General features: G+C 38.7%; 1 protein-coding gene across 1 annotated transcript in view; it reads right to left on the reverse strand.

Moving 5' to 3' along the window:
• Window positions 1–22,632, reverse strand: part of LOC129765973 (microtubule-actin cross-linking factor 1, isoforms 1/2/3/4-like) — a 229,666-nt gene that overhangs the window by 173,412 nt on the left and 33,622 nt on the right. The window contains exon 3 of the mRNA XM_055766432.1: window positions 19,463–19,524. Within this exon, the coding sequence (XP_055622407.1) occupies window positions 19,463–19,524 (62 nt within the window). The remainder of the gene's footprint in view (window positions 1–19,462; window positions 19,525–22,632) is intronic.

The following is a 22,632-nucleotide window of genomic DNA, read 5'->3' on the forward strand; positions in this document are numbered from 1 at the left end:
AATGCAATCTTCAGTTGTAATTTGAGCCTTATCTGGAATCTCGTATTGAAATCTGAATTTGTAACCTTAAAAAGGAATTCAAATCAGGAATTACAACCCAAATTTTAAATGTTAAATCTAGACTTTAAATGTTAATCCATTTTTTGAATTTGGATCTGATCTGAATCTGGAATTTGGATTCTGAATTTGTAACTTTATCTGAAGTTTGAGCTTGAAATGCGCATCAAGATTAGGAATTTGAATCCATATCATGAAATTGAAATCTGAATCTAACATCTGGATTTGTAATCTAAGTTCGGATTCAAATCCCGAAAAAATGAATTCTGCAATTTTAATCTGGAGTTGTAATCCGAAATCTAAATCTGCAGTTGGAAATTGAATCTATATTTTAAATAAAAGTATGGATCTGATGTCTAAAAACTGAATCTGTAATCTTAGTTTGGAATCCGAAAGACGATTTTGAATCCAAATTCCTATTTTAAATGCAAAGCAACTTTGGGATAGATCTCTAAATTCAGAAATGAAAAAAAAATGAAAATTTGAATCATATTTGAATTTGTATCTCTGTGTGGAGCTCGAATGCGGAATTAGAATACAATTCCCTACGAATCAACATCCGAAAATTAATCCGAATTGTTATTCGGAATTTGAAATTAGAATTCGAATCTGAATTTTAGATCTAGACTGAATACGGAATCTTACTGCAATCTGAATTCCTACTAAATCTGTAATCGCAATTCGCATCGGGATTCTGGAATCTAAATAAAAGAAAGAACTTAAGATTTCTATTATTCCGGATGCATATTCTGAAATTGAAGTCTAAATCTGATATTTGAAATATGTATTTTTAATCTTAGTTTGGAATTTGAATCCAGATCCCGAATCTAGAATATAAATATGAATCAGAACATGTTATCGTGATTTGGAATCTAAATTCAGTTCTTGAATTTTGGATTTAGAATATGAAACCCTAAACTGCAATCTAAATCTGTTATCAAAATCTACAACAGGGTTCTGGATTCTGAATTGAAATCTGAACTTGATATATAAATCCGGAATTTCCGTAGGAATCTGAATCTGTAAGCTGAATTTTTATTCGTGAATTAGGTATCTACAGCAGAATCTGAATAGGAATTTGAACTTTGAATCTAAATTCTGAATCTGATTCTAGTGTCTAAAATTCTAGATTCGAGTCCAGAATCTGACCCTGTGAACCTGTAATCTGAATCCATTAGGTTAGGGTTTTAAACCCGAATCAAGAATTTAAATCTTTAATAAAAATTCGAATCTGGACTCAGATATGAAATATTTTGAACTGAACTCTGAATCTCTATATTTCGATTGTGTTTAGATTTGTGATTCGAATCTTTATTCCGAAATTAAGGTCCGAATTTGACATTTGAATCTGAGATTGGAATCGGAATACTGAGTTTGATTTCAATTCCAGAACTCGACAGGATTCTGGCACAAATCAGACGACAGATCCCAAGGCGCAATAGGGCTTCTGTATGAATCTGAATCTGTAATCTGGAATTATCATATAGTTAGGGAAAATTTATAATTCACTATATATCAATCTATAATAGGGGTCTCAATTTGTTATCCGGATCAGAGATTGATACCCGAATCAAGAATTTCAATCTGGTAATATCATTCGAATCTAAAATCAGAATCCGGAATATAAAAATGCAATATTTCGATCAGAAATCTATATGTCTATCGGAATGCGGAATGCTAAATCTATGTTCTAATTATGGAAATTTATTTTGAAATATTAATCCAAAACTTGAACTTGAATGAAAGTATGGAATATCATTATTAAATCTTGAACCTGGATTTTAAATCTTGGAACTGGATGAAGAATCCAACTCGGGTGAATATGTAGCAAAAATTTGAATTAGGATCATGAAATAAGAATCTGAATTAAGATTTGAGCATGGAATTTCAATGCAAAATCAGAATCTGGTGTTTGAATTTCGGAATTAAATACAAGGTTACCAATAACTTTAAATTTCGACTGGAAGCGTAATCGAATCTAAGTGGAAGAAACGTGTTGATATATTTTATTTACAAATACAACCATTTGAAGCAAACTTTGTAACAGCGTGAACATACAAAACTGTGGGGAAAGAGAACCTTCCAATCGCGAACAAATTATAGCTTTTCATTATTAGCTTCAATGCATCAGCGGCCAATTGTGGTTTGCAATCACCAATTTGTTTTTGCTTTCCAAGTATATAATGCTGCGATCGGCAACAACAACAACACAATAAAAGCTAAACAACAACATGCAAGAATTTCAAGTCGGAATTTTCTGTACCACGTACGTTACCCCAGATGTGTTCACCGTCGAAGTCATGTGAAACCAATTACCGGCTGCATAATTAGAATTTTGCGGAATGAATTCAGGATCTTCACGCCTGATGGTGATGGGTAGATTCCAGATACCTTCCAAAATAAATAGGTCTTCGACAGCTGTCTTACCGATGCTCTATTAGAACTCATTAAAAACATATTATTAGAAACCGAATGGTGCTTTATAAATAAGTGTGTGTGTTTGGTATATCAGTCCAAAAATATCGAACAATACACCAACACACAGTTCCGTTTTAGTCTCGATAAAACTAGACAACGAATCTCAAAAAGTTCCCTTTGTCTCGCGATTTGTTGTGACACTTATCAATTATGAACTCACCGCCGCCCATAAGTCGTTCATTGAACCGCAAAAATAGACATAAATGTCAAATCGTCATCGCTCCCAAGAGGATGAAAAACTTCGGAATATCATTTAGACGTTCTATGGAAGCTGCTGGATGCATCCGTCACGGTTAACCGCATCTTCACAGTCGCGTTTATTCCCAGAAAACTTCCCGTTCCTACCTTCACTGTCCGTTCGTCGTCCTATATTTAACTGCATCTTAGTTTTCAAGTGCAGAACCGTATCCGGCGGTTTTTTTGTTTGTTTATTCTTCCGGGAACACATCAATCTCCTTTTGCATTTTAGCTAGAGCTACACTTCGTTGTCATACGACCGCGTCCCATTGCCGCCCCCATTGCTGCTGATGTTATTTTTATATTTACCAACCGAATGTGCGTGCGCTCTATGCTGCTCTAGCGAAGAAACTCGATACCCAAGTAAACAAGCCCCATACTGTAGAACAGCACGCACCTGCACCTGCAGATTCCAGTGGATTTCCTGGTCGTTAAAACTCCACAACACACGAGCATCTTTAATGTTTCCATTAGGCGGTATTTCAAGCGATCCGACGCCCAAAGCAGTGCCCAGCTTTAATGACGCAGAAAAAACAACACTATTTACGAAGTTCTTGCAATCTCCCCGCTGTATCTCCTTCCGGGTCAATTACTCCGAGCAAATAGAGCCCGGGGTCCGATTTAACTACCGCAGGCGCCAAATTTGCTCGAGATTTTATTGCCCATTAAACGGCTGCTTAAGATTGTGTGATGGCAAGCGCTTTATGCGCTTGTTGATTGGGTATGTGTCACTTGTGGGATCACCATCAATTCTCTCTGGTCGATGGTCTTCACGATTGAACTTCACAGCGGTCAGACGCGATCTTACAGGGAGGGAGTCTGGGGTTCACCTGTTCTGCAAGGCGAACAAGGCAAGCGAACCATATGGTTGCATGATAATAACACAGATCAAAGAATTAATCTGCGCGCGCCTTTGGTAAACGGGATTAATGAACCCCTCCCCATTGGGAATTCGTTGGAAGCAGAGGCATTAAAATCAATTAGACCACACTACTCGTGAAAAAAATCAATAAGATGTTTTTGAAATACCTACTCATTTCTCCATATTGCCACACTACTCGTGAAAAAAATCAATTAGATGTCTTTGAAATACCTACTCATTTCTCCATATTCCATACTGTGTTTTATTTCTGACGTAGAACTACGTCTTCCATTAAGGGTGCCAAATCAGAAAACTGGTCACGTTTTTATGAAATAAAATTAACATTAATAACTATTTTTGCCGCGAACGAATTTTGGCAATTTACATACCAAACGAATCGGAAATTCCCTAAGATTTGTTTGATATGCTATACATTACAATCCCATAGTCTGTATATGGTTTAAATTGATGAAAATTGGAAGCATTCTCATTTTTTTTTTTTGTTTATTTTAGGCTCATTAGCATTTTAGCAGTAACAGAGCCGAATTTCAATCGTGTACATGTCACATGTTTATCATATCTATAATTAGCACATTACACAGTTGCTATGTTTTCGGCGTTAGAGTATTCCCTTCTATACCATTGCATATGGTACACATTTACACAGTTGCCATATAGGCGTAAGAGTTTTCGTTCTTTTCTTCCATTATCCAGTTAGACCGGACAGCGGAGACAGTTGACTGATCATTGTTGAGTTATTTATAGAACAGCAGCCCGATGTGTCTTGCAGAGCAGAGCAGTTGTATGGATGAATCGATCTTATTTCGACCGTGGATCGATCTCCATCGCTGATGATTGTTGCGTGGACGTAGCTATTCTGTAACAACACAAAGATGGTCAATGAGGGCCCTGAGTTTTGAACTCACGATCGATCGCTTACTAAGCGAACGCGCAACCAATGTGGCTACGGAGACCCCCCATTCTCATTTTCTCATACCTTTGTTCTATACATTTGTGTGCTTTCCCGAATAGAGCTGTCAATAACGAGCAATTTATCGACGAACAACGAAGGGGAGGCTCGGAGACGAATGAATCGTTGGATTTAAAGTCTCCGTAAACAAAGGAAAAGAAGAAGAACGAAGGGGAATACATGCCTAGAATATAAACAGTGGATCTCGCTGAAGCAAACTTTTATTCTTCGTGAGGAAATCGACTGAACAACATCGTTGCTGGGCGAGGGATCGAATGCCTTTCTCAAGGCAATGGGGGTGGAGGAGTAATATTATGGATAAAGTAAAGTTTTCCAAGGGCCTTTTTGAAGGTTAGAGACGAATGAACTGAAGAAGTTTAAAGTCTCAAACAAGGAAGGAAGGTAAACTTTCAGTATCGTTTTGTATTCATAGCAATGAATATCGCTTATTATTCCTTGTTTTGCGTCATCGCATGTCTTCGTTTCGCATTGAGCTGTGGATTACTCACTCGCTGATGTCTTTAGCATTGAAATCATACCATCAAACTGACGCCATTACATTAAAGTTCTGAGCTACACAATTGTGTGGGGAATCATCAAGCTAGGCTATTGTCAGCTCACCGAGAAAATAAATGTTCTGGAATTTTGTCAGTGATTTGGTTTCGCATGACGGTAGGAAAACTCTCTCCACAAAGGATGACAGTTAAGCAATATTGGCAGTATCAACAGAAAGAGCTTCTGCTGAGAAGAGCGCAAAACGGAGATAAATGTGTGTATATTTAGTTGCTTCAAGTCATCGATATATGGATATTTGTGTGCGTACGTGCGTGCTTCATAACCCGTACTTAAAAATAGTGCATCTTCGCAACGCTGAAACCCCATTTGTATCTGCTCCCGTGTGCATTGACCCCGTAACGATGCAACAATTGTCTAATTATTTTATGCTGTAATTGACGATTGTTTGGTGTTGCAAATTATGCAGTCGTCATGATAAATATAAACAAGGAGTGGAGATAGCGGGAGGGAAATATTTACGCTAGTGTATTGGTAATGAATCTCCGCTGAGGCAAATATTCAGCCTTTTTCCAAGCAGTTAACATTGTTTGTTTTCTGTCATCAATGCATTAAACTGACGCTATGGTGAAACAAGTGTTAAGGTTGTGCACCAAAAATTATTTGGAGAATACCAAGTTATTCAATAAGTTATATTAAGTTATTAATTTATTTGGGCTCGCGTGCCAGTCGCAATACTGCTTTCAACTAGGATTGCATTTGCGCTAATCTTGATCATAATAAAGCAGTGCTACACTTTTCGAGATTGTTGTGATTAACAGATAGAGTTTACTTCATTTATTTTGTCACCAAGAAATTAAATGTTCTAAAAATTTGTATGTGATTTGGTTTCGCTTGCCAGTAGCAAAACTTTCTCCACTAAAGATGACAGCTGCGCTTATCTCTAGCATGTATTGTTCTGCGAGCACAAGAATGAATCATCAAACAATTATCGTCAAATGATTCTACAATAAAAAATACATTTCAGGGCGTTATTTAGAAATTTTCGTAGTATTATAAAATAATATCCGCAGTTATGAACAAGCGACTTGAATTAAACTACAGCGAAGTTCTACGTCAACAATGCGGTCGTGTCCTGAAAACAACCTCCTATAATTTTTTTCCTATGATCAATGCGGCGGAAACGCGGAAGACTACTCAGAAGTTTATATGTGCCGTTGTAAAAAGGTTCACGCAAAATAGATTCTAGATTCATGTTGTGAATTCTTTAAACCTTATTGCAACTACTGATTCAAATTCTAGATTTAGAATGCTATCCTAGATTATGAATTTATATTTAAACTTCCAATTCAAACTACAGAATCAGGTCGAAGATCTTGAATCCTGGTTCGTTTCATAATTTAAGATTTCAACCCAGATTCGCGATTCAGATTCCATATTCAGAATCTAAACAATAATTCAATTTTAGTAAACAGATTAGGATGATCAAATTCCAAATTCAAATTTATTTTAAATTTGAACGTTTATATTTAGTATTTCTATTCTAGATTTCAAATATTTCCAAATTCAGATTTTACTTCAAATTCAGAATTCAGATTCAGATTTCAGATATCATTTTAGTTTTCAAGCCTTAGATAAAGGTCAGATTCCTTGCAATCACACTCCATATGAGAATTCTAAAAGCATTCACCTCATTTAAATTCTGGATTTAATTTATTATTGCGTATGCAAAATTTATATCTCGAATGAAGATCTGTATTCAGACAGATGAAAATTTTGAATTAGTATTCCACAATAGTATTAGAGCATGTGTACTACCTTTCCAAGCAGTATAACGGTACGGTACCGTATTGAATTTGACCAAATTTCCTTCATCGGTGAAATTTACTCCTCCACATACCATAGCGATTCCAAATTAAAATCTTGGATTCGCAAGTCATATCTGAACTCTGGATTCTAATATCAGATCCACATTCAAATGTCCGGTTTCGACTCTAACTTCAGATCCCAGATCGAACTCTAAATTTGGGTTTCAAATCTAGCTTCAAGATTTATATTTCATTATTCAGTATTATTCAATTCAAACTACAAATCGTGTGACAGATCTTGTTGCCTCGTTCATTCTCCAGTTTAAGATTCAATCAAAGATTTACGATTCTGATGCCATGTGTAGAATCCAATTGATATTCCTAATTTGGATTTTTCCAAATTTATTAGGTGAACGAGTATGATTATACAAATTTTTGTATTAAAAAAGACACTCTTAAACTTACAAGACTCCAAATGATTTTGAGTCGGGAATCCAAAAAGTGTACCTGGAATCTGCCCCTTAAAACTGGGAAAGTAAATCTTAATCTGAAATCTGAATCTGGATTTTGAATTTGGAATCGAATTTGAAATATGAATCTGAAACCAAAGTTGAAATTCGAACATGAATCTTGATCTGTGAACAAAATTTGGTTTATTATTTGGATTCTGGATAGGGAATCTGAAATTTACTGCTGCTTTATTCAAAGTATGCTCCATCGGAAGCCACAACTTTGGCCCATCACACATGGATTCCACGCTGGAAGAAACCTGGTTGTTTTGAAGCGATACAGCTATCAAGAGAATTTTTGATATTTCCGAAAGACTGGAGGTGTTTTTTTAGAAATGCTCAACCCCCATGGGCCGGAACAAGAAGTAATCTGAGGCAGCAATGTCTGAGGGATATTGCAGGTGATACAGAACCACCAAGATCACAATTCCCATTGAAGACTTTCCGGAACTTACAAAAAAAGGGTTTTCTTACTGTTCGATATTTGCTATATTCATTATCGTCGCCAAAAAGTTTAATTGAACATGTGGATGGACGCAGCTTTGAAATGGAAACTTCATCCGTTTCATCCTCCCAAAATGGATTGTTCCGGACCATCTTCCAAAAAAAAGTGGTTTTAAAAGAGTTTAAGAGGTCATATCCGATCTACTACATATCACTACACCACCAGAGCTAACAACTGATTACACATGGTGTTCTACAGCACAACTTTTCACACCTCGCTGTTTTTATTAGTTCCAGTGAGTTCGTTTCGAATTCAACAATGAAACTTTCACTCGAATATAAACTGCTCGAATAATTGGATGTTTCAAATCGTGCTAAAAATGACGATTGAAAACCTTCGCTTCGGTGTGGAGAATGAGCCGAATGAACGTGAAGCGAAGGAGAAGAAATTAGACAATTTTCGGTGACGCGCTCAATTTTCATCTATAGTTCTTCTTCTTCTTCTTATATGGCACTAACGTTCCTAGAAGAACTCCGCCATCTCAACGTAGTATTACTTGCGTCATTTTCATTAGTACTTAGTTGAGATTTCTATGCCAAATAACACGCATTGAATGCATTCTGAGTGGCAAGCTCTAGAATACGCGTGACCACAGTGCAAGTCCAGAACGGGAATCGAACCCGAACCCCCGGCATTTCATCTATAGTTTGAACCACCAATATGTTCCTGAAAAACGTAATCCTACGTCAAAATTATGTTCCGGAAAACTTTTGCTGAACGAATCAAACATTGGCACAAATTTATCGAAGCCAAAGAATGCTACATTGAGTACAATATGAATTTTCTTGAATAAACAACATGTACATTTTGACGTAGGACAACCTCTAACCATTTAATACAGGGGCTCATTTCAATGCAACGGGTGAAAAAGTGAAAGATTTTGAACGTCAATATCTCTTCAATTAATGGATGTATTTTGACTACAAACACATAAATTAACAGGAAATATTTCCACCTACTTTTTTCCATACCTAGTGAAAACAGAAAAACTATTAAACAATGTAACGAATGACACACATTCGCATTCTCTCACAATGCAACGAGTCTTCCATGAATTTCGAGTGTTAGCTTAAATGGTTAAAAGGAGGAAACGCTTCGATGTCACGTTGCATCGAGAGAGAGAGAGAGAGAGAGAGAGAGAGAGAAGGGTTAAAACTAAGTGGTCTATCAATTCGAAGCTGGTTAAACTCTAGATAGCGAACAGCTAACGCCATGTGTTAAAGCTGAGAGTCAATTCGGGAATATTGGTGCTACGCCGATTGCTCGCGTCACGCAGGGGAAACATTATGTGCAATGAAATATGATTTCGTCGAATAGAATAAGGGACTGCGCAAATGGATGTGTTCACCGAATGACCAAAATTTTCATGAAGAGTTCAATTTTCCAGTCACCTAATTCCAGGTAGATTACTTCACGCACAAGTTACATTACCGTTTGAAAAATTCTAACAAATAAAAACAAAACAATATATTTCAATTTACAGAATAATTTTCTAAGCCTTTGACAGAATCGGGAACGGAAATATGTTATTATCGACCTCAGCCTTATTCATCATCAGTCTAAGCCACATCCACAATCGAAGTTAAGGCCTTCATTGGATTCAGTGCCGGAAACGATGCAAAAATCCAGTCTGCTCTGGCGATCTCTTTGCAGGAAATATATGAACGTATTATTGTAAGCACAATGTTGATTTATGGGTACGACACGCAATCTAGCAAACATCTTTGACAATAGAGGCAAACAATTTTCGACCACGATGGTCAAAATTATATTACTGTAAGAGGGTGACACTTTTACAGACAAATAAGCACTCGAAACAACGTGGCTTTTGGGATGTCAATGAAAGATGTGACAAATACAACAAAACAGTAGTAGCGTCTGTGTCTAAGAACACGAACGAAAGATTGACATAGGACAATATTTGTTTTTTGATCAAATTACACATTGGAGTATAAAGCTCTGGAAAGAGCCGTTTATTTATATATCAAAATGAACTATATTATCCGTTTTCGGAACATTGTCGTTGGTGGGTCGTCATAACTATATCGCCAGATGATGTTGATTAGATACTCATCGACTCTCTGTGTCCGCCAGGAAAAATGTAAGCATAAACAAGTATGATACAGTTTCCCGCCTAATGGTTTTGCATAATATGCGTTTGAATTTTCTTAATATTTCGGTACATGTCTCAATTGCAATTTCGTAGTAAGACTACCCACATAAACTCAAAGACGCAGGACTTTCTGATGAAGATGGTACAACTACCTGACTCATAACTTCAACAAATTCAACGGATCAAATAATTTAGGCTAATAAAATCATCGGTGATACAGAACTGCACAAAACCAAAAATGAGTAAAATACATCACTAATCATCACTTCATCACTTTTAATGGCAGTAACGTCCCGAACAAGTACTTGGCCTTCTCATTATAGTATTACTTGCGACATAGTTGAAATTCTATTGTCAGAAGACATGCCTTGATTGAAGAAATACTCCACACGACCACGACAGTCAGATCGAAGTTGGCACTGCTAGGAATAAACGAAAAAAAGGCTGAAACCCAAACAAATGAAATTCATAAAACTGGCTCTCAAACTTTATGTTATATGGGTACCCCTAATTATTTTAAAAAGTATTTCAAGACACTTGAACCAGGCCAATTATTATTAACACTCCTATTCTCGCGCGAAAAATCATAACTCGTGTACTCACAGACTGTGCGCGTCTCTGTAATTTTGCTATTGTGTATTTTTATTTTTTTCTTTAACTTAATTCAGTTTTAATAGTCATTTAATTCAGCCACCTCTTTCATTCTCGGTCTATCCTTGTTGGTAGAGTACGACATTTCTCTAATCTGGCTTTGAGGTTTCAAGATCCCTACTTTCGCCCCATGGAATACCTTAAAGATACAATTCAAAGTATCTTACAACCCTTGATGATCCCTCAAAACTTATTTCCACGCCAACGTTCCAAAAGATCAGCCGTACTCCGAACTTGATCACGATTCGATGAGCTCTCATATTTCGCAGGTCGTGAACCTCTGGTGGGTATCCGCGCCGCAAACCTTCAACAAATGCAAAAAAGCCAACACAAATCAGGTTTGCCAAAAACCACACCGACCACGTACGACGACGACGATCCCTGGGGTCGTGATTATATCACACACGACATATTCCAACGGTCATTCGCTGCCCCGCGATCGTGTGCACAATTTGACAGCCAAACAAGATGGATGAATCGCTGTGTGTTCTTTTTCGGTGCCTTGATCGTTTCTTCCTTCCAACGCCGCTCGCCGCTCTTCTAGCAAGCAACAGGCTTAGACCAGCCAACAGCGCGTGTTAATGAACTTGTGCTAACGTTTGGCAAGGTTTTTTTCGCAAATGGTTTGGACGCGTCGCGTCATCCTTCTCACGCCAAGGTCAACCATAAAATGCTGTCGCGAACTTGGCGAGGGGATGTTTAATTCTACAATTTGGCTTGCGACAAGTAGAGAGTACAATTAGGTCAGACAACAACAACAACAACTACAGGTACGAAGTGTTTTTTCAGCGTTTCTGACGAATTTGCCCAAAAAGCAAGACATCGAAAGTTAAATAACCAAATCCTGCTGCGTGGTGTACTTTCGTTCTTCGCAGGCGTTCCCCTGACGGCCTTCAATTAGGCGGTCGTGTCAAATAATTGATTAGTGTTTATTTAAACGTGTGGCCAAGTCGACACTTGGCGGCTTTGTTTCTTTCGCCGAGGATCGAATTAATGGACAGGAAACTGGTGAAACCAGTTCTGTAAACATACCTGTCTCTGTCTCGCGTACGCGTTTTATCGCGCAATCGAAATCCTTGGAGAGTTGCGCCCATTGTTGTCTGCACGATGATGTCGTCCTATACTGATTACTTGAGTGCGTCCTTTGCACAGTAACCTACTGAGAGTTTTCGTTTTATGGGCAGACCGGATTGAAGACGGAGACGAGAGAGTGAAAAAAAACCCCAAGTTACTTACAGCCCTCAATGGTCATCGCAACCGATGAATCACACCGTCGTCGTGAATCATCATCCGCCGGGGGGTGATCGATTTTTTCATTGAGATGCGTTGAAATAAGCACCCGCAAGGTCGGACCGGACGGGCGAAGAATTCACGCGTTGGGCAGAGTTCCATTCGCCGCCTTTAGCTCAAATTGGAGAAATGAGTCGGTGGCGGCTACGTGAACAGCGCGTGCAAGCGTTTGCTGGCTGCCTACACGACGACGCACACGAAACCTACTTCTCTCGGATGTCTCGGTAGGAGGCTTATCGCGGCCAATTCATCAAACAAGTTACTGCTGTGTGCCTTAGTGGTGGATGTAGACAGAGAGATGCTGACTGAAGGTGTTGTAGCTGCTGTTGTATTTGCTCCAAGTAGTGTAACCACTTGGTGCCGTTTTCAAATGCATGCTGTGCTGTTTACGGAATCATGTTTACCTTCCTGTTTTCTCGCAAAGCTCTGGCAGCAGCAGCAGTCGGAGGCACACAGAGCTCGATGAATTAATGCGCCTGCGATGATTGCTGCTGGCACTACTGGCCTACGCGCGCATAATTAAGTGAAAAGGCTAATTTTCCGAATGGTTCGCGGAACGCGCTGCAGCTGGATTCCGAGCTCCAGCATTAAATACCACCACCATTAGCAGAAACCACCACCACCGGGACTGGCCACACAAATTATCAACAAATCGGTTTGCGTATAGCTTCCGATGATGGCGGTAAAAAGCACACCTTGACCGGATGGATCCATTCATTGCCAGCTATGTGTGTATGCTGAGTGAGACGGGGGGACGCGGAACGAAAAACGAGATTCATCCTACGATTCTGGTTAGCGGTATTTTTTCGCCTTAAACATCGTGTACTATCATCTCTCTCTCGCTAACATTTCCATTCCATACCCGATAATTATAATGCGCCGCCGAGGTTTCACTTGGTGCGAAAATACCTCTGGACGCACAAACAAAAATGTGTTATGTTGGGTTGGTGTTTCGTTCCCTCAGTTTCACTCATTCTTTCGATCTCCGACAAAATATGCGGAGAATAGCTGATCTGCAATATCACCATATAAAGGTTCGAAACGAAGAAAATATCGAGACGGGGCAGAATGAAATTCCATTACGCGGTTCCACCGAGGATTCGCAAGAGGACTCTGTATACTACCCCCCAAATCTCCTCGAAAAACGACTGCTCATCGGAGCAGTGACGTATGTATTGCAAAAATGTGACGTTTGACGTAGGTGATTTGCTATTTTTTTCTATTTCTGTACCATGACTTAAAGTTATCACTGGAATGGATGAATACAGAGCGTGAACTATAACAGGCTTCAGTGGTAGGTAATGACTATCAGAGGTCTGGAATACAAACCGCAATAAACGAATGATTGAAAGTCACCTTCGACTACAGGGTTCCCAAAATAACCCGGTCATGGAAAAGTTAACGAAGGTGCTGCTAGTGCGGATTTCTATCAAAGAGTCCATTTTCATGAGCATATTTAGAAGAACTAGCTGGCTGCTGTTGGTAGAATGCGAAAAACTTTTGTTCTGTTACTGAAAATCTTTAAAACTAATTTTGAGAACAAGTGCGTTAGAAGGAATATCAATAATAATGAATAATAATAATAAATAACCATGTCAATTTAGTTGCATCATTGGAATATAGAAGGTCTTCGTGGACGAGAGGTTGCATTCAATAAGTGAACGATCGTGAGTTCAACCCATAGTGCCACCTTCGTATGTTATTATAGACTATCCATAGCAAAGATTAAAGTGCTATGGTTGTATGGTTCAACAAAAATATATTTGTAGCCAAGCAAAAACCAAAATCGCGTCGGCATATCAACTCAACTCTTTCGTAGCCTCTAAAATGCAGTTTGGAAATTCACACGTTTCTTCAAAAATAAGGGAAGTAGTCCGTATTTTCATTCGAGACTATCTGGACCACGACTTGGGTGCTGACTCACACAGTGTTAACCTCATGAAATGCTGTAGACTATTCAAAATGAACGCAGGAACCCTGGAACGCAGGAACGAGACTACACCCAAACTAGCGTTGGCAGAAAACATGTCATCTTTGGCAGAAAAGATGCCATTTCCTGTGCATGAGAGTCAAATGCGCAAATAATGAGCTATTTTAAAAGCTTAAAAATTGTTTGTATGTATGCGAGCAGACATCTCTTTCTGTTTTCTTTTCTCTTTTCATTTGGGATTGTGCAAAAAAAAAGTCCATACGACGTCAATGGGGATCGAACCAAGGCCGGCTGGAATGCAAAGTTACTTTACACGACCATGCTATCCATATAGCTGCCAGCGCTATTATAAAGGAGCGTGATAATATTACACCTCATCATAAAATGAAGTTGGAATGTGTTTTCTAAGACAATAAAGAAGAACATGAACGAGAATATATCTTTCTCTGTCTGGGCCGTGTAATTGGCAAACTATACGAAAAGCTTTCATATGCTTTCATTTAAATGTGTCTCCTGTTTCGCTCCCTCTAATTGGCTTTAGCATATATACTAAAGGGTGTGTCACATCAAATTGCATCACGGAAAAAACACTGTAGAAATTCGCCCAGTAGACCGATCCTTTTGAAAATTTTAGACAGTAAAATAAAAACTATTAAACAACTTTTGGCATTTTCTTTTTATTCATACTTCGAGCCCAAGCCCGTATGCTCGCACCTTCCTCTTTACCCCGTCCATAAGGTTCTGTACAACGTCAGGTTGTAGTTTTTTTTTGAACAGAAATCCATTTTCTCTTGAAGTTCGCCTCCGATTTGACAACGTTTGGGTTCTTCCGGAGGGCCTGCTTCATAATCGCCCAATATTTCTCTATTGGGCGAAGCTCCGGCGCGTTGGGCGGGTTCATTTCCTTTGGCACGAAGGTGACCCCGCTGGCTTCGTACCACTCCAACACGTCCTTTGAATAGTGGAACGAAGCGAGATCCGGCCAGAAGATGGTCGGGCCCTCGTGTTGCTTCAATAGTGGTAGTAAGCGCTTCTGTAGGCACTCCTTAAGGTAAACCTGCCCGTTTACCGTGCCGGTCATCACGAAGGGGGCGCTCCGCTTTCCGCAAGAGCAGATCGCTTGCCACACCATGTACTTTTTGGCAAACTTGGATAGTTTCTGCTTGCGAATCTCCTCCGGAACGCTGAGTTTGTCCTCTGCGGAGAAGAACAACAGGCCCGGCAGCTGACGAAAGTCCGCTTTGACGTAGGTTTCGTCGTCCATTACCAGGCAATGCGGCTTCGTCAGCATTTCGGTGTACAGCTTCCGGGCTCGCGTCTTCCCCACCATGTTTTGCCTTCCGTCGCGGTTAGGAGCCTTCTGAACCTTGTATGTACGCAGGCCCTCCCGCTGCTTGGTCCGCTGGACGAATGAACTTGACAAATTCAGCCTATTGGCGACATCCCGGACCGAACTTCTCGGATCACGTCTAAACTGCTTAACTACGCGCTTGTGATCTTTTTCACTGACGGAGCATCCATTTTTGCCGTTCTTCACCTTCCGGTCGATGGTTAGGTTCTCGAAGTATCGTATCAGTACTCTGCTGGCCGTGGATTGGACGATTCCCAGCATCTTACCGATGTCCCGATGTAACAACTCCGGATTCTCGAAATGAGTGTACAAGATTAATTCACGACGCTCTTTTTCGTTGGACGACAAATTTACAAATTTACGAAAAATTGACAGTGAAGCATGGCCAACGTGATCTATACACTCTTATCTGATTATAAGCGAAAGCTGAAGATATAATTCCTAAAAATTAAATTTCTACAGCGTTTTTTCCGTGATGCAATTTGATGTGACACACCCTTTATACAAATGATATACATGTATTGGGGAGTAGAACATTTTATGTTATCTCTCAGCTCATTTAATGTAATAAATCGGGATGCCATAAAATGTATTAAAAATTAACTTTGGGTGTAGAATAAAAATCGCCCCTTTCAACACATTAGCAAAACATAAATTGTCGGTTTATCGCAGCAAAGGCAGCATTTATTATGCTTCTTTTTCTTTTTCTTCTTCTTTTGGATAGAATAATGCACGATGGTTCGCTGCGGCTGTATATTAAAACGGGGCCTCGTTGCTACTTTAGTTTCCCGTTTTAGCGAGGTACACATATTGGACCAATCAGAACGTTTATTTCTACAAAATTACAATTTTGCAATTTGATAGATTAATTATTAATTTTTAATGACAGAGTTTGAAAATGACATTTTTGTACTTGACTAATTCTTTGAAATCCTTTAAAAAATCACACATTTTGACATTTAAATATAAAAAATTAAAAAGAATAAAATGATGAAATACCGAAAACCATTAAAAACCTTCTTATGCATCGTGCAATGCTCTTTAAATTCTGAGAATAAAAAACACATTTGAAAAAGAACGTTGAAATATATTTGAATACAAATTGAAGCAGTACTGGATTTCAAAATCGATTTTATTTTCAAAATTTAAAAAAATCGATGAAATTTTTTTATGAGACACCAGCAATATGCGCTTTCAGTATATTTTTTTTTCTCAATGAAAGATGACATGAAAAAAGCGAAAAAGTACGTTTTTCACCGAAGATCTTATGGTGAACCATACGAACGGGGCAAAGGTGCGCATTGACCTTTTTGAAACCAACGAGCATAAAAATTCGGCAACAGTGTATGCGTTGAAACATTATTACACCAGCATATAAAAAACATAAAAAACATATAAAAATGATACATTTCATGAAAGTGGCAAAAAGTTATAAGCTATGAAGAGTTTTGCGTTATTTTGATCTATTTTTTTTCAATTGTGGGAATGACGATTCAGTTACCTAAAATAACTGGAAAGTTCGAAACTACATTGTCAAGAAAACCTTTATTCTATATAGTAGATAATAGTGCATATTCGTTTTTGTGAAAAAGTTCAAGAGCTTTTTTTAAAACTTCGATTAAAAAATGGCTTGTGGGGCAGAAGTTCGCACCGTCGTTTCGCTCTCAAAAAAAATTATAAAATGTTTTCAACCGGATTATTTGCATTCGTTTGTTTTGGAATTGATGATCAAACATACACGATACGTACTCGGCGTAGTACGGGCATTGAAACTCAGAAAACAATGACCAGCTCGTGCATTATTCTCGTGAGGTTGAGACAACCATCTTCTGCTCCTTCTTCAAAACAACCCAAATCATCGACTTTTTCGAAGATCACCAAAAGTTACTACTGAACAAGTAATTGTCAAATTTATAAAATTATCTTAATTGAATAACATAACATTCGATTATCACGGAAATCGAAGATGGTCGGGTATGATTTCGGATATTCAAAGGTAATTCTGGGTTAAAATAACCTTCAATAAATATATTTTAAAAATTCAATGACATACGGCACTACAAATACCATACAATGTAGCTGTAGTTGACTGAAGTGAATACATTAACGAAGATCAGTGGAGGTCAGATCCTTGCAAAGTCACTCTCATTGACAAATCATCACTCGATAATGAACCCACTGCATCTCATGTTGCATCTTATTCCCTGTTCCTACTATCTTTCCACACTCAATTACCAGAATACAGGTCGGACTCGATTATATATAATCGCAATTTCACTTTCAACGTTAATTTTCGAATCCAATACATAATCGAGTCACAAAAAAGCTATTTTTCTATTAATGTTTGACATTCATACATTAATGAAAAAATTGTTTTCTTGAGATTCGATTATGTATAGGATTTGAAAAAAAATGTTGAAAAAAAAATGGTCGACTATATATAATCGAGTTCGACCTGTATATCTTAGCTTCATACGCCATACGCTTCACGTTCGATTGTTCCATTCTTCACACCGAAGCGAAGTTTCAAATCGTCACTTTCAGAGCGAATTGAAACGTTCGTTTTTGCGAGCCGTTTAAATTAAGATGAAAGTTTTGTTGTTGTGGTCGAAACGTACTCACTGGAACTATTGACAACGACGAGGTTAAATGTTGTGTAGTAGGTAATCAGTTTCCGGTGTCGGTTATGTAGTGGTAAGCGTGACTGCTATACATTTTTTAGTACCACTTCTTTCAAAGGACGTTACAGGATAATACATTTTAGTTTCATTGGAGTAGCTGTGAGCATCCGTTCCTAATGTGAAATAAAACACTTTGACGATGACAATGAATATTTATTTTAATCATCAATGGAAACTTTTGATTTTCTAATTGGAAAGAGGCAGAAATGAGCGAAACATAAAAATCGTTGTTTTGATATGCAAAGAGAATATAAATATTTCATTTCACCCCGATAAACGGAAATTAATCAAAGATAAACTATCTGACTAAAATGAAAGTAACAAGTAAAAAGTTTCGGAAATGAAATTTCCTGCAAATGTTCAACTTGTTCATTCATTTATTCTTTCACTCAGACTCACTCACTTTCAAACCGAAACCGCAAATGAAATTCATTTTATACTCGCGGAGTTAATATTTCTCGCCTGCTTCGCTTCTTCGCGTCAGTGTTAGCTATGCACTTAACTGGCTTTATGCATATTCTGAGAACGCATTCTGGAGCAAACAATTTTGCAAGTCCGTTTCTCCAGTGTTTAACGCACGCATATAAACACATTTCATTTTTTTCAGTTGGATACAATTATGCACACTGATCAGCTACGAAGATTTTCCCAATGGTATAGATATATTAAAAATGTTTTTCACTGCCATGTTAGTTGCTAGTTTTGGTCGGCGAAATTTGAGCAGTGCAGATTGGACCAATAAGAACGTGGAGTTAATGCTCAAATAATGCTTGGAGAGCATGATGAATCGACGGCTGACCCAACATTTTTCCGAACAAAAATCTACTGGCTATCTGACAACACGCGTTTCGACCAAGTAATAAGACCATTGCACAGCTGCCCACCGCAAGAGCGAAAAAACTCACACAAACTACACACGACCGAGCCGAGGGAACCCCAAGTTCTTCAAATTAGTATTTGGTTGAAATTTCAATGCCAAATGCCGCACACCACACCATGTATCTTGAGTGGCATGTTTAAAGATATTCGTGTGCCAGGTTCCCTGGCTAGATTGAAAATGAAACTCTAGCTCGAGTTTATATAGGAGTCAAAAAGATTGTAACTAAAACCTTCAAAGAACGTTTGATAATATATCGTCGCTCACCCCCATGAAGGAACCAAGAAAAAAATCTAATTTGAAGAAAGATTTGAAACAAACCTCTTTTTGGCGGTTACGTATAAGAACAAGCATTGGAACAAAATAAGTTGACATATTTGTAAAAAGTCAGGAAAAACAGAAAAAAAAGTTTACGGTTAATAAAAAAACATACAAAAACTAGAGTTCGTACAATGTTGCAATATAGTTTAATTGAAGACTGTATAAATGCATTGAAACAAACAAAAAACGAACATGTATCTGCCGCCCTTCTCGATGGTTACTGCTAGAGGTTATTATCTCCGCAGAATCTTCCCTACCCTTCCCTCTAATACACGGCATACGAACGGAAACCAAAAAATCGTGTCTTACCTTTTTCAGATGTTTGTTGACCCACTTTGTGAAAGTTTTCTTCTGTATGGCATCTCGTTCGTCTATGGTGTGTGTGTATTCCAAGTGGTGGCGGTGCGCAGCATCAGCATACCAATGCACACGGGAGAGAGTTGGGGAGAGGGAAAGAAACGAAAAAAAAGAAAACGATATTAGCTATTTGATAATTGTGAGAAATATTTGCGCGCATTCCACATAAAACTGCAGCAGCATATTTATGTATGCATCTTGTGTGTGTGTTTAACTTTTTTTCAAAGGCAACGAACGCAAGATCGCGAGCCCCGAGCGACAGTCGACATGATTTGAATTAGATTAAACAGGCGACGCGATGACTCAAAAGAAAGTCGTCCCGGAATGGAAATCCGGATCGCACGCAAAGACCACCCTGATGATTTGCAAATCTACGATATATCGCCCGGCTGTTCAGTTTTATGTGGAACTCGCTGTGCGATTTGTTAATCAATCAATTGGAATCGTCATGCCAAGCGAACTCTGTTTATGTTTATTTTCGCTTTCATCGTTAATCCGAACCACAGACAAATGGAGGCATTGGTTAGGCTGTGGTCATCTTAGTCCCAAGTGATTGACCGCGCATATGTTTTTTTCAACCTGATTCCACACAATGATTAGTCTGCTTTTTTTTGTTTTCCCACAAAGAATTTTGTTTTGCAATTTTATCCAGCCCAGTTCACAACGCGAGACACTTAACCAAGAGTGACAAGAGCCTAATAAGTTGACATTCCGCGATGACCAGTTTGGCACGATTCGCCTCGGCACTACGTAACCATTATCGCGTAAAGGTAGAGGTGACTAATGTAGCGTATCTTCGACTAACCCGAGCCAGTCTATAATTACCGACAAACACAGAACAAGTTCGGAAACATGAATGAGTGAATGATGGGAGAGATTGGCGAAGAGACGGGCCGTGGTACATGGTGCGCCATCTGGGCGTTGAGGTGAAAATTAAGCTGACTGAGCATCATTGGACGGTCGGTCCTTGGTTGGTTGGAGCAAGATTGATGTCGTTCATTCATTCGGTGTTGTGCTGCTCCGCTTTGGGCGAGAACTTTACTCCAAGATAGAGGAGGTAGAGCACTTTGCGCAAACCGGTTCCATAACCTGATCTTCACTTGAACAACACTTGCGCCACTGTAGCAGACTCTCGGTGCTCCGGTTTGCTGTTATTGTCGCGCGTTTTACCTTTGCCACCGACCGACCAGGATTTGACGCCGTGTCTGCACCCGATAGTGGCGCTTAGTGCTGCTGCTTCTGCGGTTTGTGGGTTTTTGAAATAAATGCGTGTGAACCGGTTGAGGTTATGCAAATTGCATCCCGCTTGGGGCATTCGAAAAACCTTTGATCGAGACTGTTGATTGTAGCCCTCCCTTCGGAAGACCCTAGGAAAGTGGGTTATAGAGTTCGGTTGCAGTTCACAAAGGTGAAACGCACCCAGAGATGAGGTCAATAATAATGAGTCGTTATTGGAACTGAATACATGATTCTCTTAAAGCATTGGAGGATTTCTATGATGTAATGTTTTTCAAGCCTTTAAAAATATCATGAGAAAAACGCACACAATTCAGTCGTGAGAGCTGAATTGTGTGCGTTTTCTCTAAACCTGAGAGCTGTTGAACTACAGGGTGGGCCATTTAAAGTGGAAGGTTTGTTTTTGCAATAGCAAAGTAAAGAAGTGGAATTTAAAAAAAAAATTTTGAAATTCATTTATTTTGGTCCAAGGAGATTTGTTCTAATATGCCCTTTTTTCGGCATTTTCCATCACTTTGCCCAATGTTTCGGCCGATATGGCAGCAATTTCTTGTCGGATATTGTCTTTCAGCGCAGCCAGGGTCCTTGGTTTACCAGTGTATACCTTGGATTTTAAATATCCCCATAAAAAAAGTCAGGAGGCGTCAAATCAGGTGATCTCGGTGGCCAGTCATAATCGCCGTTTTTCGATATTAATCTTCCGGGGAACATTTCGCGCAATAATTTGGGTTAAGTTGTTGAGCCATTTGAATTTTATACGGAAACATTTTCAAATCAACACGAATTATGCGTCGGAGAGTGGTTCGAGCGATGCCTAACTCTTGCGAACGATGGCGACCTGATGTCGATGGAGTCTCTGCAACACTGGCTCGAACGGCATCAATATTCTCGTCGAAACGTCTTGGTCGTTGTCTGGACAGATGACTGGCATTACCAACACTACCAGACGATATAAATTTGGCATATAATCGACGTATAGTGTTGTCTCTAGGCGATGTTTTAACTTTATTTTTATTTTTCCACGCACGTTTAGTTAACACAATTGAGAAGTTATTTTGAATGTACAGCTGAACAATTTCAGCGCGTTGTTTAGGTGTGTATTGTTCCATGGTTAAAATTGTACTGAAATGACGCTTCCAACGCGGTATGCCATTTGTTAATCTGACATCTCTGTCAAAAGTTATGGGGTTGCCAGATGCTTCCACTTTAAATGGCCCACCCTGTAGTACCTATCACAGGAAGGAGATGACGTTGTAAAGAGTTTAAAAAAGTGAGTATTTCCTCAAATGTGTTTTTCACAAAAAAAACCCCGACATTGTTTAACTTATTTTGTGAATAGCAGCCAACTTGGATTACAAAAAATCTGAAAAAAAAATAATGGTGTTGTTTTTTGAAAAATACATGAAACTACAACAAAAAACAGCATTCAACGAAACTTATCATTTATTTGAATTTCCATGAAAAAGAAATCTATCTGAGCCAGGAACCAGGTACTCATCATACAGTCCACGTAGAGAAACTGGGGTAAGACGGATAGGTTAAGAAGATCTTCAATTGAATCATTGTAAACATATGTTTTCCGAAACTTAACTTAACTTAATTTAACGAAACTATCCCCAAACTAGCGTTGGCTGAAAACATTTCATCTTTGGCAGAAATTATGCCATTTCGCTTGCTGGAGGGTCAAATGCGCAAATAATGAGCTGTTTTAAAAGCTCAAAAATGGTTTGTATGTATGCGAGCAGACATCTCTTTCTGTTTTCTTTTCTCATTTAATTTGGGATTGTGCAAAAAAAAGTTCATACGACGTCAATGGGGATCGAACCCAGGCCGGCTGGAATGCAAAGCTATTTCATACGACCACGCTATCCATATAGCTGCCAGCG

The sequence above is a fragment of the Toxorhynchites rutilus genome, chromosome 2 (genome assembly GCF_029784135.1).
Source record: "Toxorhynchites rutilus septentrionalis strain SRP chromosome 2, ASM2978413v1, whole genome shotgun sequence".
Taxonomy (NCBI): domain Eukaryota; kingdom Metazoa; phylum Arthropoda; class Insecta; order Diptera; family Culicidae; genus Toxorhynchites; species Toxorhynchites rutilus.